A 17,238-nucleotide genomic window follows, 5' to 3' on the forward strand; every position below is an offset into this window, starting at 1 on the left:
CAATCGGCCTTTTCTTTTTTCTTTCGGACAAGACGCACGCGCCGTTCGCCTCGCTTTATTTTGTACAAATATAATATCATGAATAATATTAATAATAGTAATAATAATAATTATAATAATTATTAATTATAATAAATATTAATATATTGTTAGTAATAGTTATTATAATAATAATTCTTCTTACAGGTAAGGTGAGACGTGAGTATCTTTTCTCTGGGAGGATGCAAATACATCGCAGTTACAGAGAGGAAGAGAAAAAATCACGTGTCGTAGCGAACGAAAGTTTATAAAACTATAGAATCGCTGTTGTGCGATGATTCTATCGATTTATGTTTGCACTTTTTTTTTAAGCGACCACGTGTTAAATGTACACAGAAAACAATACAGTGTCATCGTCGAATGAGGTAGTACAGTATAGGTAAGGATACATCCATCAGGCACAACGACAATGGAAAATGCGTCAGAAGAGTATATTAGCATCAGGCATTGGTGGAGTTATAAAAATCAATAGCATCACGAGTAGCGGTAAGGAGGTGAAAGTGTAACAAAGAGAAGGTGCAAACAATAGCCGCAACGATGGAAAAACGACGGTCTCGGGTGAACGAGTCCGAAGAAAGTGAAGGGTTGGGCGGCGTTGGTCGAAGACGGTGCGAAAGAGGAGCCGTTTTAGAAAGGACCAGAGAAAAGTGTCACGGATGCGGGGAGAAAGTGAAGCCTCGAAGGGATCGCTCCTTTTGGTAGAGGGAAAAAAAGGCACTAGCGGGGGAAAGTTTGCCAATCGGAAAGCTACAGGGGGAGAGATTTTTACGGCTCGCGCTCGATAGACATTTAGTTTTAAGAGATCATGGATACAGTGGTTGTAAAGAGTTTTACATCAAAACCGGGATTTTTCCTTTTTTTTTTGCCAAGTGCAAACCAAAGTGTTGGCTGTTTGTACGACAAACACAAATTCCGAGCTCTTCCAAGGAGTCGTCAAATATTTGAACGGAAGCTTAACAACGTTTGTTCAAGGCACACACGCGCGATTATCTGTCGAAACAATCGTCGACTTTTGTCCCAGGCATCTAGCAAACAGTGCGGCTTAACTGTACCGAATGATACGCAAATTAGCACGTTATTTCTAAAGAATACGTGATGGTAACTTTTTACACCGTTTCTGTGTTTGACGAGACAACTCATTTTTTTTTTTTTTTTTTTTTTTTTTTTGCAATAAGTACACAACTGTGACAACGACAGTAACGTATATATTTTCGTATTAAAAGTGGTCCGCCCGAGTTTGTACTACAGTTTTGCAATTCCATTGGATTTGTTCAGTTTCATGAAACTTTCAAGGTAATGAATATTGCGATTCAACTAAGCTCGATTTTTTTTTTTTACAATCGTACGACTCTCCTTACAAAAATAAAACAGTCTTCGCAAAAATCTCAATAAATAAATAAATAAGTTAACAGAACTACGTAAGACGAGGGAAAAAAGTCATCAAACAGAGAGAAAAAGAAAAAAAAAAAAAGTCTAAGCGTAAAAGTCGACATGGAGCAGGGCAATAAATTAACGCGGCTTAGGGCTAAAAAGTACGACTACAACAACATTAATGATAATAATGATAATGATAATGATAATCCTATCGCAACGAGACGCTAGTGTTTTGTCTGCTGCTGTTGTGGCTGTGGCTTCTGAGCGGCGTAGGCGAGATCCTGGGCAGACTCCTGAGCGAGGCTCCTTGCCCATCCAGAGCCCCCGTGTCCGCCTGAGCTACCGCCACCACCACCACCACCACCCCCGTAGCCGCCAAAGTCGCTGCTACCGCCCGAGTAGCCGCCACCACCGCCTCCAGAGTGTCCACCGTCGTCGTGGCTAACGATGTGGCTGCTGGTGTGGTGCTGCGGATGGGCGACCACCTCGTAGGTCACGTGCTTCTGTTGGCTGAGGAGCTTCTTCAGGCCGATTATCGAGGATATCACCAGCGCGATTTTGCCGACCAGGAGCGCCTTGCCGGCTATCAGGGCGATGAAGCCCAAGGCGAGAGGCAGAAGGGCTGCCGCCTTCAGGGCCACTGCCATTATTATCGGCCCCAGGATCTTCTGGGCCTTCTCTGCAAGCGAAGAAATTATTTTTTACTTTGTTCCGTCACTCACGTAGTGTAGTTTTTCCTACTTTGGGCGTTTGGAGTGCATTTAACCAGGGCAACACACGCCACCGGGTACAAAAACTATGTTATTTTATACCTTGTGATGACACACCAGAAGATACGAGATAATTAATTGAAAAATTCACCTCTTTCTCGCGAATGATGGTAATCATCGCCTTTCACGTTTCACGACGGAAAGTAGTTGTATGGTTTACCCAAACGTGTACCGAACATGTCTATGATTTGCAACAGGCGAACGCACGGTGGTAATTAAGGTTAAACGCCAAATGGCACAAGGCAACGCGAATAAGCTTATACAACGGGGAGCAGCTAATAATATACAACACAGTATGGGAAAACAAGCACCTGTATATATATAAGACGGTATAATGTGTCACCTGTGTTATATGCTAAGTGACGTCGAATTAAGAGCATACCCGAGTCCCGAGAGTCATCGTCGCAATCGCGCACACGTGGCGTGCACGGCTCGTTAGGCTGATTTAATTGGCCAATTTCGCGGGATCGTCCGAGTCTCGTCTTTCTCCGGCCCGACTCGCTCCAACCGGGAGGGTACACGCACTCGAATCAACCCGTGTGCGTATGCGATTTCCCTCGAGAGCGCATAATACAGCAGCCGCGAGATATCGAGCCCAAGAGATCAGAGAGCGCGCGCCAAGGTCAAGGTGCGGAAAGTGTGTCGAAAATCCTCGCGGATGAGCGTGTCCAACGCGCAATACAATTTCGCTGAAGATTGTATCTTCCTTCTCCTCCTCTGTCTGATCTTCTTCTTGCTTTTCTCGCTTTCGTTATTCCCACGCGCATGTACGTACTCTCAAATCGACCTGATTTCGAGCGTCTTTCTTCCCAACGCCGAATCGTTTCTCCGCGAGGATGGCGTTCGAACGTGGATAGCAAGTGGAAAAAGGAGAGGAAAAATTTTGCTAGTTAATTTTTCACCCATAGAGCGCGTCACCGTTACGCCGTTACTCACTTCAACAGCCCGGAATGCCCGTCCGACCATACGCGGCGTTTTTCTACTTGACGGCTCGCGAGGATATTAAAATGTACGTACATTCCCCGCATGATGATGTTTTTTCCGAAATTCTTTGCTATACTGTATACATTCTCGGGAGCTTATTTTCCGTCATCGATACTCAACGTAACGTGTGCAATAAAATGTATTCGTGACCCAGAATGGCCCGTGTATTTTGCTCCTCTCTCGATACAATAACGGCCCTCGCATTCCTTCAATGTCGCTCTGTGCGCTTACAATTATGTTCTTTCATGAAAAAAAAAAAAAAAACTTCATCAAAGAGGCCCAAGATACGCGTAACCAAAACTGGTACGCGCTTGGCTCCGATCGCTGGATCGTGACCACTTTAATATCTCTCATCTTTCGCCTCCCTCCACGCGCCGCCTCTCACCTTTAACTGCACGAGATCACTGCCCTTCTCTCGCACTTATTTATCTCGCGGACGCTCGTACGTATATACACACGAAGTTGGCCAAGCGGAAACCAGTTCCTCACTGGGTCAACGTTTTGCACGGCAAGAAAAAGGAGGAGGAGGAAGAGAGGCTCCTTCAAAACAACAGAGCCAACCGTGTAAGCAGCTAATCTTTTTCTTCTTTTTTTTACGTACATGCATTGCACACGCACTCGCTTTTACAGTTGAGAAAATGAGACAGCGACAAGTAAAACGCGCGAGCATTTCTTATTGCGTTTATTTATGCACGAGAAAGAGAGACAGTCGTGCATTTTTCGAGCGCATAATTTGTACATACACGCTGCTTCCACTCGGAGATGCGAAAAACACACCCAAGTACGCGCGTCATTTAGATAAACACTACCCACGCCCTTTCCCTCGTCTTTTTTTTTTTTTTTTTTTTTTTTTTTTTTTCTCCTGCGTACATTATATTACACGTAGGTGAGCCGAGCGCACTGCGTGTCCAGTTAGGCAGTTACACGTATACCCGCGCGCACCGCCGTTCCCCTGTCTTACCGGTATGCGTACCGAAGAGAGCATCGACTGCGCGGCTGTTTCGCTGTCGGGCGTTGATTCATGCAAATTAATTTCCTCCATCGGAACGGCAAACTCGCTCGACTGGGATTTTAGGCTGACCGCCTTTTTTTTTTTTTGCTGAGACGTAACGACCGAGCGAATGAATAAATATAACGATGGCTGCGCCAAGTTTGTGGGTCGACAGTTAGCCAGACGCGAGACTTCAGTTTTTTTCACTGCCTGCGAAAGCTAACGAAATGCACGCGCAACGAGCTACGAGAAACATATGGAAAAGCGAGCCGGGCGTATACAATTGATTTTACAACGAGCCATCCCCCGGTGGTTTTCGGTCACACTCTGGTTTAACCGGCGACGCGTCTATCTGATGAAAGCCTCGGGGCTCTCCGGACCTAATTGCCTCCCGAGCGGAATCCAATTAAGGCGCAGGAGGAGTTAAACAGCGCAACAGCAACACCTGAGGAGCTGGTTTTGCCGAGCGGTAATTCGTACATTAAGTGTGTAGAGTCCGCGGGCGCGTATACTTACTTTTCTTTCCTCGCGACTCGACGGCGCTGTCGTTGCTCGTGTCCTCGAAGCTGCGGCCGGCTGACTCGATGGCACCGAGGATGTCCGTGCCCTTGAGATCGACTTTGACCGTGTGAGTGCGCAGAAATCGGCCGAGCCGGTCAAACAGCAGAGCGTCAAAGTCGCTCGAGTCGATGGACCTAAGGAAACGTTACAGGGGTGCTTTTAGGGGTTTCAAGCTTTTATTTCGCGGATATAACTATGTGAAGAATAATTGTTCGATTGACAATATATTTATTCGATTTTTATCGTTAAATCCTAAATTCGTTTATTTCATAAAATCGCGTTAAGAACAATGCATATGTCGCTTGATGGCTGAACTGATGCTTACATGTGCTTTATAGTGAATGTTGATGAACCGAATCAATTTACTAGAAATTAATTAAAAAGTATTACAATTACTCGGCATCACAGCGAAATAAAAAAATTACCGAGGAAAACACAATAAAAACCGGTATCATCTTCTTTATTGATGAAATTAATTGAAAAGTCATTAAAAAAAAGCCAGTGTCATTCAGTGTTAACTTTCAATGAAAACCCCAATTTTAACGAACGAAATGTAAAAAAATCCCAGCCAGCCCAAGAGCCCCCAAAAACTCACCTAGGCGCGCCTTCCTCGATGTTCGAGGTCTTGACAACAGTAATACCCTCGCTGAGGCTGATGTCGTCCTTGGCCAGCATTTTGTCGACGAAGGACATGACCTTGTGCTTGATGCAGTTGAGCGGCTCCTTCTTTAGGCAATCGGTGTAAATCGATGCCATGAGGTCGTTCTCGCTGCCGGTTTTATCGGTAGCCGGCAGTCCCGCTGCCACGGCGAGCACCGCCGTGCACAGGATCATCGTCTTGCCGAGCATGTCTGTGACGCCTCGGGTGTACCTGTACTCTGGATCCAAGACAAAAATAGACAAACAAAATAAGTTTTATTTCTTTCTTTTTCCCATTAAATTAATTCGCGTATGTAAGCAATCAAAAGATGATCATAGCTGATGGACCGAACCGATCAAAACAACCTATACCGATCTCCTATACAAAATCAACCTGGCACTCGAAAAAAAAAAAACCCCTGTAAGAAAAGGTATGGTCAAAAGGTATTGTAAAAAATACACACTGTAACAGCACTAAATGTCCTTCCCCCTTCCTTTGGTCCGAGCTAATGAGCGCTGCACCCGAACACTCCGAGGTCCGACTGGGCAATAAAGAGAAGCCCAACAAGCCAAGAGTCGCTCTGGTGCCGTCGGCCGCTTGGTTATGTGTGTTGCACCTAAAAGAGCCTTGCTTTGCTTTTATACCGAGTCAGCCGTGAAAAGGGGTATGTGCACGATGTGTACTGTACACTTGTGACCGGTACTGGTAGTAGTAGAAGTACTCTACCTACGTCGCCAGCACGCGCATGTATATACATACCAACACACACGCACACACGAGTATGTATCCTCCTTCTCCTTCGAGCCGGGCATGTATTATACATATACCAACTCGCAGCCTCCCCCTCCAATGGGATGTTGTATGGGCGTCCTGGCGGCTTCCACGTGCAACATCTCGGCAGCTGCAAGCCGGCTGGCTCCTTCCCTTTCTCTGATGTGCTTCATCCTTCCGTACACCGAGCACCGGCGTCCTGTACACGTACACGTACCTACATGGGTACTCTTGCTTTTGACCCCCCGAGAGTGCCGTTAAACGAGAAGTACCTCGTGTCGCAGGTGTCCTTTGCCCGGGAGATCATATAAAGGATGAATATTGAAAGGAAGAAGAGCAAAAAAAAGTATCTGAATTACGCGTGCACTACTACACGTAACACCGCGTTCGATAATTGCCCCGAGAGTGGTGTTTAACGTTGCACGCGAAAGATTTTTCTTTCTGTTTGACGTGTACCTGGCATTCCGTGTCGGGGATCGCCAAGAATTTCACGGAAAAACGCGCCTTGGCTGCAATTTCCCCGGGAAAAACCGACTCTTACTTTCCTCCCGAGCGCGTGCCGCCTATTTTTTTTTCACGTAATCTCGATCGGTTCGAGTTTCCTATACGCGTGCACGTGTTGTCTCACAACATGTCCCATATTTTTTGACACGACGACAAGTCCACCTCGTGACGCGAAAGAGAAAAGAACGAAGCCGCGAGAATTCGGGGCTTCCATTCCAGTTTTCGCAACAGAGGGGCATAAAAAATTATTTAGAAATTCCTGTTTCGCTGCTCCGGTCTGGCATTACGCGGGGATGTATATTACACGCGTACGCGCTCGCGATGCGCTGTAATGCCCATTGTATCGATGAAACAACTCGGGGACTTTTTGCCCGAGCAACTCTGTGCCCCGATATTACGCGAGTCTCTCCGTGTAGCCGGTCATTTGGCAAAACTCCATTATTAGAACCAGCTCACTGGGTTACGCGTACAAACGCAGTGGCATTGAATTTTCACTCCAAAATCCTTATTTGCGATGAAAAAAAAAAAATTTGCTTGTATTTTCGAGGACACCCGGCTGCAAGTCTTACGCACAGGAGAAAAAATGAGATCGGATCACCCGAGAGGGACCTACTTATCCAAGTTTCGCAGAGCACGCGGTATCCCTCGAAAATTTTCGCCGATTGGATTTTTCACTTGCAGCACACGCATAGAGAGAGAAAACGTTTTCACGGAGATTTATCGGTCCGAGGATTAAACGCAGTCGAGGGGAGAGTAATAGGTTGACCCTCGCGTATTTCACCACTGGAAAAAAAAACCCAGTATCGGACCATATCCGCGGAGGGAAGCGCGTTTATATTCCATTTAAAATAAATCGTCAACTTTCTAGTCAGCCATCCACGGCGAACTACACTCCCCCGTACTGTACGTCCATACGTGTGCACGGGCAAATATGGGTGTATTATTTATTTGTGTGTCGGTTGAGGAAAGTATGCTACTGACCGGCTGGAAAAGAGAAGAGAAGAAGAAAAAAACAACCCGCGTACACACACTTACATATATGCGCGAGCTTACCGTGTCATCTTTATCGAAAACGCACTCTAATCCGCGGCGCGGCGTTTAACCCACAAAAGCATTGCACAGACAAGCTGAGATTGACACTTGAACCGGCTAACTTTCTAATTGACGTATACGCCCGTGGGCAGCGAAATTACACCGCGTCGTTCCGATGAAAAAGCTACACGATGAAAATTAAAATTCCTTCCCAGCCGAGTATTTAAGCTCCGATGGGTCGTGCAGTTATATTGTTATTGCCAATAGACCCACAGTCCCGGTTTGGTGGGTGTACGCGAGGGAGGCTGTTAGCGAATGGACAAAACGACTTGGGTGCGGAGCTAGAGAAAAAAAAGGTGGGCTTATCGATCGTATTTCAAAAGGATTATTATCCTATTAGCCATTCATCATGATAGGAAAAAAAAAAAAAATTAATAAAGAAAACAAGAAAAGGGAGGAGGAGGAGGAGAGTGTATTGTTTGCTCTGGCTAATGGCCCGATGAGCGTGAAATTGCCTCGTTTCACGGGTACAAAACTCTCGTGTACACATGCCAAGGGAACTTACTTTTTCAACGGGCCATTAGCGATGGTAGCTGGAATATGTTTTTCTTTGGCAGGCACGGGAATTTCTAGGTCATAGGATGCACCGATTTCCAGGTGAGCCGTGCAGAGGGGAAGCGGGAAAATTTTCGCGTCCGTCTCAATTGTGGAGAAATGAAGAGTTTCGAGTAATCAGCCGCGCGGGATCTTTCGATTTACCCGGAGAGCTGTTTTCCATTTAACGGCGCGTGTGCACCATGTACAAACACTCGCGTCTATACACATGTGTGGGTTTTAGTGCTGTTGAAGCCAAGGAGATGCGAACGGGAGATTAGCACGAGGAAGAAAGAGGGACGGGATTGGATCTCGACAAATTGAGACGGATTTACCATTCACTTGCATGGGTATACATGTACGCGTTATTTATGCTCACGTTTTATTGGAGGGGCGATAAACGCGTGTTTTACGCCTGGAAAATCGGGCTCATAGATCCCGTACACTGTACTTTTGATCACCAAAAGTCTACGTACATGTATATGCACGGAGGATCCTAAAGTTCAGCCGTGAGGTTATCGTTTTTTGGTTCCAAAAGCATCGATGGAATTCCGGTCGCAAAAGGTCCAAGCAACAATGGATTAACTGTACTTTTTGGCACAATGGTGCGACATTTACAAAACGCCAAAATGGGAAAATAACTCGATCTCGCAGAAAAAAAAAAAAAAAAAAAAAAAAAAAAAAAAAAAAAAAAACAGGGCACCAGTGCGTATATATTATAAGTAATACACGATATGGACGCAACAAAAGCCGAAGATCCCATGCCGAGCGAGCGAGGAATTTCACCGAACATCGATCAATCACACGTGCATGTGTATCAGTACGACCTCTCTCTCTCTCTTTTTTTTTTTATTTCCTTTCACGGTAGAGAGGGAATACATACCCGTTCCGAAATAAACGACCCGCCGGGAGAACAGTCTTCATCAGGCGGGCGATATGACTTGCATTGTATACGACGTCTCGTGAGCGAGTCCGCGTAAAAACAATGTTCCGTTACTCCGAGTGGCCTCGAAGCTGCGTGGCACACGTGTATCTTGCAAGCGCTCGTGGTTTTTTGGATGCAACTTGGAACGCGTAGTTTTTACTCCAGAGTCATCCCAAGGAGTGGAGCTAGAGCTCCCGAAAATTTTGAGGGCACGGTGTTACATTAATTTGCTCGTATTTGTACAAACAGGGTGGCAGTGGTGATGAGCTAAAGCGGGGCTGATCGCCCACTTGCAAATAGGCCGCGAGAGATTACGAAATTCTAAGCTATTATGTCTATATTTGTTTCAAAATACAAATATTAATAAATGAGAAATAGAAGATGGAGCGATCGTTGGATGATCAATTTTTTTCGTCTTGACTTTCATTTCGCCATTGCTCGGATGAAGCTCCCTTTGCTTGTACACGTCGTACGCATGTATGGCTGTGCCGACTTTCCGCGCATTTTCTCTCATAATTTTGCTTTCTTTCTTTCTCCCCCGCTTCGTTTCCCACGTTCGATCCTTCATTTTTTGCTCTCCTTTGGGCGCACGTACAACCACGTACTCCTCATTACAAGTTCACGACATAACGTGACGTTTTCATCCAAAGGCTTTCTTCATCGCTTACTGAAGTAACAAATATACTGTTAAACCATAAGAACTGCCGATCTTAATTGTCTTGTTGATCTTAACTAAGAATATTTTTGCACTAAAAAATTAATAGTTCGACAGGTTTAGTGGAAAAATTCATCTTACACGTAGCAACAAAGTCTGCACTCAATGATTTGTTGATTTTATACTAACGAAAGGTAGAAAATCTGTAAAGTCCAATTATTTATTAGTCTCTGATCCTTCGATACACCATAAAAGTAGGACAAATAAAAAATGAGATGGTTCAACACGATAAAATACGATCACGAAATTGGACATGTCAGATTCCCCACAAGAAAGGGAAAAAATCATCAATTAGCAACGAAGAGGCGAAAATTTGCGTGTCGTATCGAAAACCGTGGCCAGACAATCTCATGCCTCCTCGCACGCCATTATATTCCCTGCATTCCAGGATGGACAGGTAACAAGTGCTATCCCGTGGTAAATCAGACGCAGGTGCACGTACAGGCCCCTGTTGAATCCCAACACGATCTCCCAAACGTGTAAAGAGTAAAGTATTACTACATACGGATACACGAGTGCAGATGCACAGGTGGAAGAAAAACACCGACGCGTGACCGGCAACGACTCGACCAAAGTGGCCCGGAACCAATTGACTTTCTACGACGGATTGTATTAGCCCGGGACAAGTTTACACGCGATACTCCTGTGCCGCGTTAGCTGAATCTCGTCGAGTTTATACACATATGTATATACAGATGGCCGTAAGGAAAAGCGCGCGTTGCAACATCTCGGCATATCCGTGCGTCTACGAATGACCAATATCCGATCGTGACTGTAGGACTTGTGCACCGTGGCGACCAGGACATCATTCTTTCATTTTTTCGCTTTAGCCCGTTTGGATTACGGAAGCAAATTTATTTCTTAAGTATATCGATCTGCTTGCGATTTACGGGGTCCATTTTTATGGGTCAACATGGGCATGTCGGTATACAACAAGTTAATCGCGATTTATCAACTTTTTCATCAAGTTTCGTTGTTTCGGCAACATTTGCGAGATCGGCAAAAAAAAAGATATCGAGGTTTCTCGTCCGAAACGAGATCGATCGGCACCTTTGCGGAGATAAATCGGTAATTTCCGAAAGGAGGCAAGAAAGCTCATTACCCGAGCTGTGCATTGAACCTCCCATCGGGAACTTGGCGCTGTTGCCAAGCGAAATATAGTTTACAATCAATTTTCCACGGTAGATCGAATCCGCGGAGCCGATTTCTTTCCTCATCGGCTGCAGGGATGGCTGGAAAATTGATAATCCATTTTCGAGAAATCTCCGATCGCACAAGGTCGGATCGAAAGCCATCTCGGTTAAACTGGAACACAGAGTAAAACCGAGCCGTAAGCCGATAACCCGTAAGCCAGTAACCCAGTGACACGCGCTCGCATCAGAAAGTCCTCGGTGTAACGTGAGTGCGTTTCATTCGGTGGCTCATCAGCGATCGGCTGGCGTGTTTTCCACGCTGTCGTGCCCGTGCAATTCTTTTTTTTCCCCTTTTGCCGGTAGTTTGAGTTGGAGATGTTTCTATGGTCCACTTTCGTGGTGGGGACACTATGCACTTGTGAACGGGACAGGACTATTTGTCAGACGGACGGACACCTTTTGTCGCTGCAATTTCGAATGTGTTGTGTGCTTTGGGATGCGGCTGGGAATAGTGGCGAAAAAAAGGACATGCGTGGGAACGATGATGATTTGAATGGGCTGATTGTGGGAAAAAGAGTGGGTACTTTTTTTTTGTGTGAGGGCCTTTTTACTGGTTTACCTGTACGCTTGTGTGCGAGTATTTCTGACAACTTTGTAGTGCGTACCTTTTGTTGGCTGTAAATCGGAATACGCCCACGTATAAGAGCACGAAAATGAGAAATATAGGGTGGGAAAATAAAAAGTTCTCTCCTCAGTGTAGCTTGAAAGATGGCATTTATCAAGAATCAAATACTGGTACAGAAGTTTTAATGGAGCAGAAATAAAAATAGATGCTATTGTCAGACAGAAGTATTTAATCAATATTTTACAAAAATAACAAATATATGATTCCTATTTATACATTAAAGCTAGCTTGATAGGACTAGATGGTAACCTTTATCTCTTGTTTTAAAATTATTTATGAATCACAGTTAACAAAAACAGAAAAAAAAATAAGAAAATTTTCAATCTCTCTTTGTTCTGTTGTGGTATCGATTATTTTGTTTCTGTACTCCACAAATATTGATTGTAATTAACAGTGACAAAATATTAATCTTTTTAATAAGACAATGAACTTTGTTAGGCAAAAATGCATCGAAAAAAAAAATTAAAAAACAAAAATTACTTATAAAACTTATAAAAATCCATAAAACAGTTGTGCTTAAATCTGCCTTTTATGGTATTACGTACGAGCCAGCTTAGAAAAAAAAAAAAAAAAAAAAAAAAAAATTGAAGGAGACAGTAGAGCTGCAGGTATACGTGTCACTGCGATGCAGCGGGACAACTTGTACTATCGACGCGTCGGCGTTTTACCGCAATCGAAAGTCACGACACGGCTGCCGGCTCTTGCTTTTAAACTATATACGAACTCATTACACTCCTACTTCCACTCTAAGTCGAACCGTAACTTTTTTCCTCTTTCTGCTCATCGGAAATTACAGCAGATTCTCATCACCTTAATTTAATTTTGACACTTTGAGTCACATTTCTTTCAAGCTGGTATTTTTTACTATGTCATTTTGCTGAGCTAAATAAAACCTTATGCTGTTGCAAATATTCATAAATCAATTAAATGAACAAATTTATTCCCAATATTTCTGGAATTTAAAAAGAGGAAGTATTGTCTCCTTAAAAAATGCACGAGTTTTTAATGATTAATAAGAAAGAACCAACAGGAAGCTGGTAAATCTTGATGACGTACGAGTAAGTATGAATCCTTTGTTTAAAAAAAAAAATATAAATTTTACTTTATTTTATTTTATATTTAAAAAATCAGTTTTAAATCAATGAGCCAATCTGTTAATTTATACTTGATTTAAGTTTTTTATGGCCAATTTTATTATTTAAAGTTAGTTATGCATGGTTACTAAAATCTTAAATATATATTACATTTTGTACATGTGTAATAGTACATAATTCATAAATATTGAACAATAATTTGTAATACCTACAAGAATTATTTTTACTTAGTGTGTAAATGTGAACTTTGTATATTAAACTTGATGTGCAAAAAAACCATTTATCCAATTTATTTATTTTACTTTTTCATCCAATTTATCGTAGAAAAAAAAGATTTTTAATAATTTTTAAAGATCTTAGTCATTAAAAAACACAAATGCTGTATATAGTTATTAAAAAAATATATATATATTTAACAAACTTTGCTGTAATGAAAACATGGTACAGAAGACGACACCATCACGTATCATCGTAAAAGTACTCAATTGAGCGCACGGATGCAACAGAGCTCACGTAATAAGTAATTAAATTTTTATGTCCATACACCGTTCCGGCTGAGCTGTGTGCGAATTTTTTCCTTACGTTCTCACTGAACCTGAAACTGGACCTTCGCAGGATGGATTTGCTGGCCCTTTCTTTTTTTTGAGCTCCGTACGCGTATAACCGATCACCGTGCTTGTTACAGTACTGCCGCCACATTGGCTACCACGATGGTTAAGGAGGAGAATGTAACGGGACTTTGTTGTCTCATTTATTTTTGCTTGCATCTTGCTGTGTCATATTTTTTTTTTTTTTGTGTCACATTTGTGAGTCAGAGAGCTGCATCTTTTTCAGATCGAATGAAAATTATTATCGCGTTAAAAATAATTCCATTAATTAATTATTAATGTAAATATGTTATTGATGTAAAATAACTTTTTATTTTATTTTGTTTGTAGCACTTCATAGTTGAAAATCGAGTACTTTCAGAGCTCAAAATGTATTAATAAATAATCTATTTTCTATTTTTCTCTAATATTAAGACAAAGGTTAAAATTTTTGTAATGAAAAAAAAAAAAACTCATTCTTTTGTTATTTACTGTAAATACGATGTAGTTTTTTTATGAAAAAATGCTTTTTTTATTAATTTTAAATATTATTGATTAAAAGAAGAACGTTGCTAAATAAATCGAGTTGATCAATATGTTTTTTTAATTTTTGTAATAAAATGTATTTGACAAACTATAATAATTTTTTTAATATTTTGTCAACATAATTTTAGAATAAAAGTTGCGACTAATCTCATGATTGGAATAAGCAACACTGGAAATACATGTATCTATTCCACATCAACAAAATTAATCGCAAAAATTTCGACATAAATTCTATTGATGGCTAAAATCTATTAGCTGAACTAATACGATAAAACAACATAATATAATTAATTGAAAACAAATTAATTACGTATATGATGTATGATACAATTATAAGCAAATTTTTCTTTTGATATGTACACGGTAGAACACTGGACAATAATAATGTAGACTGTTAAATAATAAAAATGTTTTACTTCCATACTATTATGGTGGCATTGTCTCCTTATTGATTACCAAACTACTTTTATTTTTCTCTATTTATAAAATTATTCTAATTTCTGTATTTTTACATAACATAATGATGTAAGCATTATTCTTTGATAAATTAATCATATTAAGACTGTTTGACATTCTGTTTGGCCGTTAAAAATATATTAACAAGTACAAATTGAGTCGATTGTTCAGTTTTGATGCTCACTTATGTTATTTTTATAAATTAATTTGGTTTTATATTTGAGAATCGTGATTTACCGAATAAATAATAGCTGAACAAATAAATAAATAAATAAGTAGTTGTACGAACATTGAATTATATAATAATTTTAGAGCAGACATAAATACGGTGTAAAATAATCAGTCAACTTTTCGTCAATCGAAATAAAAGTTTGAGCAACATCAGTCCATTGCTCCAAGAGACCGTTTGACCCACAATTATATCAAGTCTCATCTTGATGTACGTATTGATGATAAATAAATAATTAAAAAAGAGAACTCGAGCACGCAACGCATTCACTCCGTCAGTCGCGCATCATATCAACGACGATGGTAACCAGAGAAGGCCTGGCTTGGCGCGGAAAAAGCGCCGTGAGCGTCGTCCCAGCCACTGGACGCCCAGCCGCTGGATGCTATGGGGGCCGACCAGCCAGAGGACACGAGGCCCCCGGAGCTCCAGCCGGCATTGTAGGCTGTCGTGTCGTGACTGGAGCTCTTCAGCCACAGGGACCTCAGGCTGAGGAATGCCGATACGGCGATCGAGATGATCGACGCGAGGATGGCTTTTTTCGCTACGAGGGCGATCCCGAAGTAGGCCAAAGTCGCCAGCAGGCCCAGCTTTACTTTGGCGGCGATCAAGAGCGGCAGAATCGCTTTGATCACCTTTTTCTTGCCACGACCTGGAATTTTCGAGACATATTTCAACGATGATTCAATAAAAAATATTATTTTAAATTTAATAAACTAATTTATTTACTCTGATGTTTCAGCTTATGAAATTTATCTTTAATTAATGACAATGCATCATTAATTATACAAAGGTTTTTGAAGAAATGATCCGTTATTTTGTAGACTCATTGAAATCGAGTTATTGCGTATTTCATAAAAGCGAGAAGTAATGGATTGTTGCAGCATAGCTTTCTAAATGAGACTGCAAGTAGTTTGGCAAGTATAGGTACGATGAAGACGCGCGTCTCCCACTAGTGTTGCAATTATTATTTCAGTGAATCGATATATCAGTCAGAGTATGATGTAATTAAATATTTGAGTGAAAAACAAAATTATATCGGTATGTGAATCATATAATAATTTTTATTAGAAAATCGCATGGTGAAGTATTACCGAATATGTAAATGAAATAAAAAATTCTAACCAAACAAATAAATCGGACTAAATATTCAAGCATATTCCTTAAAATTGTAGTTAATCGACACCTTTTGTCATAAAAATGAAACCACTGAAGGACAGCAAAAAAAAATAGTTACCTTCAACGACTTCATTGGCGGCTTGCCTGACTTCCGAAGGAATCGATTCACTGAACGCCCGCGCAGATTCGGTTATCTTTTCGAAGGCTGGAGTGAAGTTGACCTAAAAAAGTTCACTTGAATTAAAAAATTGTAGAAATAAGAAAAAACATTTGTTCACATTGATCATTATTCCAGTTTCAATACAATTGTATGATGATCACTAGCATTGGCATATTATATTTTACATGCAACGATTGTTCAGGATACTGCAGTCGATTCAACAGCAAGCAGTAATGAAGCTCCCAGATATTTGCTTACCATAACGAAAAATGAGACTCGCACAACTCATACCAATTTGTCATTAAATTACACTATGTATAGACTCACGCACCCACGTATTACGATGATGACGATTCGTCCATGTTCATACGCGTGAAATACCTTAACTATACCAATGACTTTTGTTTTAGGTAAAAATTGGAGCAATAAAAATGTTCACGACCCAAAAATTATATGCCACTCAAGTGTGACGTTTACGATTGAAATGACGGTAGCATTTTCATGTGAAACACTAGCGAACGGAAAAAATTCAATTTTTCTTAAAAAATCACCTAATAATAATAAAAAGCTCTTTCAGAATGCAATATCTCCTGTATTCATTGTTTCCACGATTTTTACAGACATGCAAAAATTAAACCCTGATCACTAATCTTAGAAAAAAAAAAAAAAAAAAATCTAAAAACGTACCTGCAAACTCCGTCCCGTGAGGAACTCGCTGACCCCCTCGCCAACAAAGTTCTCGAGGGCGTTCTGCCTCATCGTCACGTCCTTTGACTCCTCGATCTCCTGCTCGTAGGCGAGGGCCTTCCCCGCCCTGGCCGATCCTCGGCTCGTCTTGACCAAACTGACTCCACTGACGAGCTCAAAGCTCTTTTGGTCGAAGAACTGCTTGGCCCTCGCGTACAGGCTCTTCTGGACGCAGGAGATGCTGTCCTTCTCGAGGCACTCGTCCAGGCTCTGGTGGGCCCTCGCCAACGCGACCAATCCACCGAAGCAAACGCAACAGAACAAGAGCAGCTTCATCTCGTCGAGGCAAAAAAACAACAACAACAACAACAACAACAAAAACAGCAAAAACAACGAAAAACTCGCGTCTAAGGTATGTGTTGTATACGGTCGTGTACGAGCCGGTCTGGTTAAAGGTTCGCCTTCTCGGACGAACGGGTAGTGTTTGAGTCGCGCACGCAGGTGCAAGCTCCCCGGCTATATATGTAGATAGACGGCCCGCAAGGAGCGAACGAACGATGGAAGGATGGGAAAAAAAATGAAGGAAAAAAAAAAAAAAAAAAAAAAGAGGTGAGCACCTATGTACCGCACGTGCATACATACACG

At 41.8% G+C, this 17,238-nt stretch overlaps 2 protein-coding genes across 2 annotated transcripts; both read right to left on the reverse strand.

The window, feature by feature from the left end:
* Positions 1-1,637: 1,637 nt before the first annotated feature.
* On the reverse strand, positions 1,638-5,568 carry LOC106642523 (uncharacterized). The gene is made up of 3 exons (XM_014357335.2): positions 5,315-5,568; positions 4,675-4,853; positions 1,638-2,092 (listed from the first exon to the last, which is right to left on the reverse strand). The coding sequence occupies exons 1-3, from the start codon at positions 5,566-5,568 to the stop codon at positions 1,638-1,640; spliced, it is 888 nt and encodes a 295-aa protein (XP_014212821.2).
* Positions 5,569-14,920: 9,352 nt separating this feature from the next.
* On the reverse strand, positions 14,921-16,929 carry LOC106642522 (uncharacterized). The gene is made up of 3 exons (XM_014357334.2): positions 16,594-16,929; positions 15,865-15,967; positions 14,921-15,279 (listed from the first exon to the last, which is right to left on the reverse strand). The coding sequence occupies exons 1-3, from the start codon at positions 16,927-16,929 to the stop codon at positions 14,921-14,923; spliced, it is 798 nt and encodes a 265-aa protein (XP_014212820.2).
* Between the last annotated feature and the right edge of the window lie 309 nt (positions 16,930-17,238).

This window comes from Copidosoma floridanum, unplaced genomic scaffold (genome assembly GCF_036245765.1).
Source record: "Copidosoma floridanum isolate Cflo_tuat_1 unplaced genomic scaffold, Cflo_Japanese_pri ptg000021l, whole genome shotgun sequence".
In the NCBI taxonomy this organism is placed as follows: domain Eukaryota; kingdom Metazoa; phylum Arthropoda; class Insecta; order Hymenoptera; family Encyrtidae; genus Copidosoma; species Copidosoma floridanum.

Bases quoted from the DNA above. Each gene is read 5' to 3' on its own strand.
- LOC106642523 (XM_014357335.2), bottom strand. From the start codon at position 5,568: ATGCTCGGCAAGACGATGATCCTGTGCACGGCGGTGCTCGCCGTGGCA. The intron at 4,854-5,314 runs GTGAGTTTTTGG...ACGTTTCCTTAG, and splicing joins ATCGAGGAAGGCGCGCCTAG to GTCCATCGACTCGAGCGACT. The intron at 2,093-4,674 runs GTAAGTATACGC...CTTCGCTTGCAG, and splicing joins CGAGTCGCGAGGAAAGAAAA to AGAAGGCCCAGAAGATCCTG.
- LOC106642522 (XM_014357334.2), bottom strand. From the start codon at position 16,929: ATGAAGCTGCTCTTGTTCTGTTGCGTTTGCTTCGGTGGATTGGTCGCG. The intron at 15,968-16,593 runs GTACGTTTTTAG...GAACTTTTTTAG, and splicing joins TCACGGGACGGAGTTTGCAG to GTCAACTTCACTCCAGCCTT. The intron at 15,280-15,864 runs GTAACTATTTTT...CGAAAATTCCAG, and splicing joins CGCCAATGAAGTCGTTGAAG to GTCGTGGCAAGAAAAAGGTG.